The following is an 8,392-nucleotide window of genomic DNA, read 5'->3' as shown; positions in this document are numbered from 1 at the left end:
TTGATATATAAATTTCTGCTTATATATACATAATGATAATAAAATAAATGAAAACTATTACTAATAGTTCCACAAAAAAATTTAAAATACATCTGTCACCAGCAATGACTATCATTATATATTTTTCTCTGTCAACGTTTTCCCTTTCATATATCTTTTAATTTCTTCCAATATCTACTATGATAGTAATTGATTCCTTTAAAAACTTTAAATATATATCCATGTTGATATAATAGATCTCTAATTTAGCAACAAGATTTCAACAACTACCTAATTCATTTCCTTATATGACTCCAATATTAATCAATGGCAAATGGGACATAATTTGTTTCCATTTTAAGTGGTAATAATAATAATAATAATAATGTAGTCTCAACTGCAATGAGTACTCTTTGTGTTTTGTCTCAAATAATTGGCTATATTTGCTACAAAATATATTATCATGATTAGCTTTCAAGATCATTCAGTAACCCAACTTTTAAATTAAATAATGCCACATAATTAATGATATACATAATCCAATTCCAAATTTGATTTGACTTTGAAGTTTGATTTAAATTGTATTTTGATATAATATTTTTTTAAAAAAAATTATTAGAAATCATATACAATAAATAATTTCAGTCTCATATATATATATATATACATTATTTTATAAATTTGTACTGTCATAATTTAATTATGCAAGTTGGATTAGTTCATAGTTTTATCCTATCATATTTGCTATAATTTTTATTTTGAAATGTTCCAAAATAGTTGCAACATTTTTTTTACATTATACTCAATTTTATTTTTCCCATTTTACTTTATCAATGCCATTTATATAATTATCATACACAAAAAAAAAAAAGTAAGGTAAAATCATATTTAAAAAAAAAAAACTATCAACATTAACAATCTAAAAAATTCAGAAGAAATTTTACAAACAAATTGGGAGGAGTGTAATAAAATAATACAACAGGATAATTAAAATTACATGATAAAATCAATAATTAATTAAACACACACACACACACACACACACATACATACACTATATATATAAGATTACATTTTTTCCTTAAGATGAACCTCAACCACTAAACTTTAATTTACCACATTTGCCAACCTCTGCTGCAGATCAGACAGATTAACATATGTGGGATCACAAACCTGCAAATATTAATCAAATGAATCTCCATCGATGTAATAATCACACACAATTAGTTGATCATTAAAAAATAAAAATAAAAAAATGTTGAAAAAATTTAAAACCCTAATCTTACATCCGATTGAATTTTGTAGAGCATCCTGTCGTCGGATTTACTCGAAACAAAGCTGACAACATTTGTTCCTGTTTTGAGCAATTCCATCAGCACTTTGGAAATTGGAAACCCTAATTTCTCTTCAATGGCACAGCTGATTAGAATCTCCACACCATCTCTGCAACAATTAATCGAAACAAGATTCTGGGAATTATTGAATGTGGTTGAGTTTGATCGGGAGCTGCCTGAGCTTGATGACGCCGTCATCTTCTTCAGCCGATCCCTTTCGAGCCGGAGCTGTTTGATGCTCGTTTCCATGTGTTTTATGTAATTCACAGCCTCGTGCATGTGATCGGAGACCGATCGCTTGCCCTAATTGATTAACATACAAGATCGATGAAGAATCAGAAATAGAAAATCGAAGTCCTTATTGTAAGTTAATAAGTAAAATGTAAGAAAATAATCCTTTAGGGTGTGTTTCTTTCTTTTTTTGTTTACAGAATATCATACTATTATTTAAACTAAAATTCACACCTCCAAAATCAAGACGAAAGAGACTTTGTTACTAGAAATTGTAGCATTGTTTTCTTGTTAGGTTACGATAGTTTCTTTAATGCCTATAAGAAAAGAAAGAAAATAAAAATCTATAATCTCAAATAAAATGATACTCTTTCCGTCCCAAACACCGTGCAGCATTTTCTTTTTGGTATGTCCCAAACACCATGCAAGATTTCTAAATTAGAAATAATTAATTATATTTAATATATATCCTCACACTTTATTTTATCACATCACCCTAATAAAAAAATAAAATATACATTCTCTTTCTATCACATCACCTAATTACTCAATTATCCTACCTAATACTTCTCACCTAAAATCTCATGTTCAACTTAAATGTAGCACTTTGTTTGAGGGAGTATTATATAAGAACATCCAAGTTGAGAGAAATTTTGAGAAGAGTTTATTAAATATATATATATTTAATTTAAAAAATAAAAAAACTATTGATCAATAATCGAAAACAAAATTGAAATAATAAATAAAGAATTTCGTAGGATTATTTTGCATTATTTTCACATTTACACACATGCATATAATGATTATGTTGCATTTAAAGAAGTTGTGTGATATGCCAAATTTCACAATAAATTTTATCTTAAAAAAAAAAAAAAAATTGGACAAGTGATTAAGATGGGAGATCCCTCAAATTAAATTAGTTTTTTAAAAAAATAATAAAAAAAAAACAAATTAATATATTACATGTATTTATTATTTTTATATCTCATATCAAAAAATAATTTTCAAACTATTTCAAAAAAAAAAAAAAATTCAAACATATTAATCTAGAAAGTGTCTAAAACCATATTTTCCCTTATATTTATCAAACATAAAAATAAAAAAAGAATGAAATTGTTGTGTTTACATAGGCATTTTTTAAAAGTTTAACATTATTTATCAATATTAACATTTAAAAAAAAAAACTACGATCCATAAAATGATAATCCAACAAAATATATTATCAAATAGTCAATTTTTTATTATTATGAAAATTTTCCAAAACTTCAATTACAGATCTGAATTAAGAAAAGTTTTTCAGATGTATTAAATAAGTAAGTAAGTAGTTGTTAGTTACCTTGATGTAGTGAAGAGGGAGAAGAGATCGAAGTGAAGCATAAAGAGCAGACATTTCTTGTCTCCTTTGCCTCTCTGTCTCTCTGTGCATCATTTTCTTCACATTACTATTATTTGAATTTGGATTTGATTTCGATTTCGATTTTGATTTTGATGATGACATCATCACCGCCACGGATCTCCTCTTCTCATCATCGTCATTAATCTTGTCCAACATTTCTTCTTCTAATGTTGGTGGTGTTATTGTTTCCCTAATCTTTCTCTTCTTCGTATGGCGATATTCGTTGATCAGGAACTGATCTTGTTCCTGATGATGATGATCAAGAATGAGAGATTGTTGTTGTTTTTGGACCATCATCAGATCTTCCAAAGGAAACATTATACCTCAAGATTTGCAACACCCACTCTTATCTAATTTCCTTAATTTCTTCCAACTTATCTCACACACACACACACACATATATATATATATATATATAGATATGGATATAGATAGACACAGAGTGTGTATTTGTTATTTCCTATTATGGAATGATTTGAGGAGGAAATCAACTTCTAAATCTTTATACAGTTTTTTTACTATTGACTCGTTATATTTAATTTTTTCTGCTAAACAAAAAATATTTATTTATTTTTTTAGTTTGAATGATTCAATTACATATTACAATACTTTCACATTAATATTTTATATAGGAAAATAAATTTTACATATAAAAATTATTATCAACTATCATTAAGTATTTTTCAAATGATCGGATGCAGCTTTTTCTTTTGGGTTTTTTTTTTTTCCCTGTTAATTTGACTATAATCAAGTGATGGTATTTTTATACAAATTAGAAGATAATAATATTATATTGTATTAAACAATAGTTAAATAAAAATAATAAAACATGGACGGTATGCAAAGAAAGGTGAAAAAAAAGTGAAGGAAGATAAGACACAGTGGAATCACTGATTTGCTACTGTCGTAGACATGACTTTATTAGTGTGGCCCTATTCGTTTTTTTCATTTGTGCTAATAAAGCTTTTTGGATATGCATTAATAATACAAAAAATATACTAATATTCAAATGATACGCATATCTTATTTATTTATAAAAATTTACTAATAATTTAATATAAAATATTATTTTATATATCATCCATATATTCTTTTTATCTAATATAAATGTGCTTACATTCAAAAACACATGATTTTTATTCACCTAACAAAAGTATTTTGACACGTTAAGTTCCCAATCACTACCTAAAAACAAAAAAAAAAAAAAAAAATTGTCAATTTGCAGCCGAAACTAACACGTGGTTACTATTGCTAGTTACGAAGGAATTTGTGAGGGACAAAATGACAGTACGAATATGTAGGTTTGTACATAATAATGCATGTATTAATGGAAAAATTAAATTATTGTAGTTGTTAAAAATTTTGGGGAAAAATAATGAGATTGTTTTATTAATCATCAAAATAAGAAACCTATATATATAGGCAATACAAAATAGACTCGATAGACTCAAATCTAAGTAATATAATCTATGAATAAGATCAAATCTAAATCTACTAAGAGTGTGTTTGTTTGGGGGATTTTGTGGGATTTCTACTATTCCCACAAAATTTTCCCTCCAAAAATATCAAATCAAACATTTATTTTTCATTTTTTATATTATACTAAAAATCAATTTTACATTCAAAACATCACATCAATTCTTATTTATATCACATCGTACAACTATTCAAATTCAAAATTTTTACTATTCAAATCCCAACCCAAAATCCAAACCCTCAAACAAACACACCCTAAATTTAAAACTAAATATCTAAAATATCTCAACATCCCCTCAAACTCAAGTGGTATAACAAAAACCAACTTGAGTTTGATAAGAAATTTGAATATAAATGCAAAAAGAAAACATAAATAAAATTAGTAGTTGACTCTTCACCCACCGGAGCAAAAAATGAGATAACTCTCCACCGGAGCAGAAAATCACATAATTCCACCGGAGGAGAAAACGAGATGACTCTCCACCGGAACCGAAAATGAGATGACCCCACCGGAGCCTAAAACGACATGACTCCCCCGGAGCTAAAAACGAGATGACTCTCCACCGGAGCCGAAAACAACATGACTCCACCGAATCCGAAAACCACATGACTCCATCGGAGCCATCGAAAACGAGATGACTCTCCACCGGAGCCGAAAACAACATGACTCCACCGAATCCGAAAACCACATGACTCCATCGGAGCCATCGAAAACGAGATGACTCTCCACCGGAGCCGAAAACAACATGACTCCACCGAATCCGAAAACCACACGACTCTATCGGAGCCGTCGAAAACGAGATGACTCCACCGGAGCAGAAAACGAGATGACTCTACTTGAGCCGAAAACGAGATGACTCTACTTGAGCCGAAAACCACATGACTCCACCGGAGTAAAAAACCACATAACTCTACCGGAGGCGAAAACGAGATGACTCCACCGGAACCGAAAACGAGATAACTCCACCGGAGCCGAAAAACGAAATGACGCCTAAAACTTTAGACATGACTCCACTGAAGCTGAAAACGACATATGGCAGATCGCACGCAACGACAGACAATAGACATATGGTAGATCGTTTCAAATCGCTCGCAGACAACAGACAAGCAGCGAAGATTTCAGATTGCACACATGCAATAGACATTTCAAATTGCACACAGGCAACAGACAAGCAGTGGACAGATGGCAAATCAGAGATGAGACGAGACATATTTGCAAAAAGACAACTTGCAAAGGCATGATCTCAAAATCACAAGACCTTCTCAAAATTACAAGACTTCCGGGTACAATCCAGGTTGAATATACCCGGAGAAACACGGGTTGGTAAGCTATATCTACCGCATGAGAAAGATAGGCTCTGATACCATGTAATAAATTTTGGGGAAAAATAATGAGATTGTCTTATTGATCATCAAAATAAAAAGTCTATATATAGGCAATACAAAATAGACTCGATAGACTCAAATTTAAGTAATTTAATCTATGAATAAGATCAAATCTAGATATAACTCTACTAAATTTAAAACTGAATATCTAAAATATGTCATATTTGAATTGGAAAGGGGTTTATTTTTCAATTGAAATTCTTCTAGTGCATATCATTTTCAGGTATTTGTATATTGTAATAACATACGTTGATTGATAAGTATTAATTATCGAACAACCTTGGATGTATAATAGAATGAAAAACAAAATTTTCATATGTATCAAGACTTAGTGGTTGAAATGTGTAGAAAAGAATCCGTCATTAATGGAAAACATATCAAGTTGGCATCAATAGATTCGTATAACACTACAATTATCGGATCATTAATTATGATATGGATGAAGAAGTCTTTCTTGAAATATCTAATTCCGATCAAAATCAATTTTACTTCTCAGATACAGATAATGATGACCCTTAAGTTAATATTTGTTAGTAATCTGCAATTTCCTGTCCTATCGTTATCAATTTTTTATTATTGGATTTTTCTAATTAATTTCCTAAATATCTTGATCTGATTATACGTATCTTTTATATTTGAATATTATTTCTACAATTATTTGATGGGACTTCTCAAAGGGGCTCACACTTATTTATTTATAATTAAACAATCGACAAGATTAATTTCTTCTTGATGGAAGCTTTTATAGTAATTGTCTTCTTGCACTTAACACCTGTAACGGCCTCCTTTCACATTTTCTTACAGAATTTAATTGCTTGTCTCAAAATTGTGTGCAATAATAATTACACATTTAAAACCATTTTTTTTAATTTAAAAAAAAAAATCAAAATTCGAAAAAATCTATTTAAATGGAACCTAAATCTATTTAAATCTATGTGGCCAATACATATTATATATATATATATATATATATATTAAATATATCCATTGCCAACTAAACTCATCATCATGAATCTTCTTCCCTCAATTATTCTCAGGCATATCCACATGAAAGTTCCTCCATTATTCATCAACTTCATCTTCCTTACTACCACCATGCATATATATATATATATATATATATATTGATTATTGAAACACACATACACACGCATACTATATATACAATCTCACTTTAATAATAATATCATCAACCTACTTTCTACTCAACAACTTACAACATGGAATTAAATAAATGCATATTCAAGATCTTCAATACTTAAAATCAATATTTCATATAATTGTAGGTAGTCAATATATCCTATAATATCATCATATAGTACATGCATAAATGGATCTTTTGAAGGTAAATTAATTTATGAAACAACAATATACTTATATTATGCAAAGAAAATAGTTTATGTACCTATATCATATGCAATAGTACAACACATAAACAAAAAAATTCAATAAGCATGTATGTATATATGTATATATATATATATCACATACATGCATAACATAATACAACACATGAACAATAATTCAATAAGCACTTATGTATGTATATATATATATTATTGAACAACTATATTACTACTACTCACCACCTTGTATTTGTTTTTTAAGTCAGCATCTTGAACATACACATTAAGCATAATTACAATGAGCAAATATATATACACAAATAGAAACTTAAGTTTTTTTACCTCCCAATTCTTAAAATAACTCACTTTTAGCAAAACAAAAACCCTCATATATGAATTTAGCATAATAAATTACAGCATACTTTACTTCAAAAATAATACAAAAAAATTAAAAAGACACAATTTGAGATAAAAAGTCAGCAATAATCCCACTAGCCCTAGCCTATGGGAAATTAAACCAATTGAAAATCAACATAATAATAATAATCATGAATTATTATATATGTGCCAACAGTTCTAAGCACAGAACCAGCTCATCATCTCAATTATTTAGCAAGTTCCTCAACAGCTCTAAGCATACAAACAGTTGTAGATAATCCTGCATGGCTGTTAGGAGACCCCAAATTGCACATGCAACTCACATGGACACACACACACACACATATATATATATATATACAGACATACAGTCATATATCTAATCTGCAGTGTCTGAAAATATTCAATAAAAAGGAATACATGTGTTGATATGGCACCAACGATGGACTAACCACGTGAAATTTATAGCACCAAATGCTGACATTAATATATATATATATATAAGTAAATATATCAATTTCAACATTTGGTGAAAATTGTTAAGTGGCTAGTCACATGTTATACTTTTTCAGGGACTGAAAGATTAGATATAAGACTATTTTTATACAGGTATCAAGACCAAAACAATAATGGTGCCAGTTTTAAAACATAAAAAACATTCATTCGTGTATATATACTATTCCAATATTTTAGAAAAAACTGTAAATGAGTATTTAAAAATTTATATGTACATTTTGTTTTTTAAGAACCCCATAAATAAGAATCATAAATGTGGAGTCCACACCCGAGTTGCTGTAATAAGATATATATATATATATATATACACACATGTACACAATGTCGTCAACTCTAACAACTTCTTACAC

At 28.7% G+C, this 8,392-nt stretch overlaps 1 protein-coding gene across 1 annotated transcript; it reads right to left on the bottom strand.

Moving 5' to 3' along the window:
- Positions 1-945: 945 nt before the first annotated feature.
- On the bottom strand, positions 946-3,314 carry LOC127259968 (transcription factor bHLH36-like). Its single transcript, XM_051287588.1, has 3 exons — positions 2,881-3,314; positions 1,266-1,616; positions 946-1,152 (listed from the first exon to the last, which is right to left on the bottom strand). The coding sequence occupies exons 1-3, from the start codon at positions 3,256-3,258 to the stop codon at positions 1,087-1,089; spliced, it is 795 nt and encodes a 264-aa protein (XP_051143545.1). The 5' UTR covers positions 3,259-3,314; the 3' UTR covers positions 946-1,086.
- Positions 3,315-8,392: the final 5,078 nt, after the last annotated feature.

The sequence above is a fragment of the Andrographis paniculata genome, unplaced genomic scaffold (genome assembly GCF_009805555.1).
Source record: "Andrographis paniculata isolate CXL003 unplaced genomic scaffold, ASM980555v1 Contig60END, whole genome shotgun sequence".
In the NCBI taxonomy this organism is placed as follows: domain Eukaryota; kingdom Viridiplantae; phylum Streptophyta; class Magnoliopsida; order Lamiales; family Acanthaceae; genus Andrographis; species Andrographis paniculata.
Note: the sequence above shows the minus strand (reverse complement) of the source record. Positions and strands in the feature narration are given on the sequence as shown.

What these genes read in the sequence shown, in the direction of transcription:
- LOC127259968 (XM_051287588.1), bottom strand. Translation starts at nt 3,258, where the DNA reads ATGTTTCCTTTGGAAGATCTGATGATGGTCCAAAAACAACAACAATCT. An exon ending in TCCCTCTTCACTACATCAAG is followed by an intron (nt 1,617 to 2,880) that starts GTAACTAACAAC and finishes TTAATCAATTAG; the next exon opens with GGCAAGCGATCGGTCTCCGA. An exon ending in TCTACAAAATTCAATCGGAT is followed by an intron (nt 1,153 to 1,265) that starts GTAAGATTAGGG and finishes TAATATTTGCAG; the next exon opens with GTTTGTGATCCCACATATGT.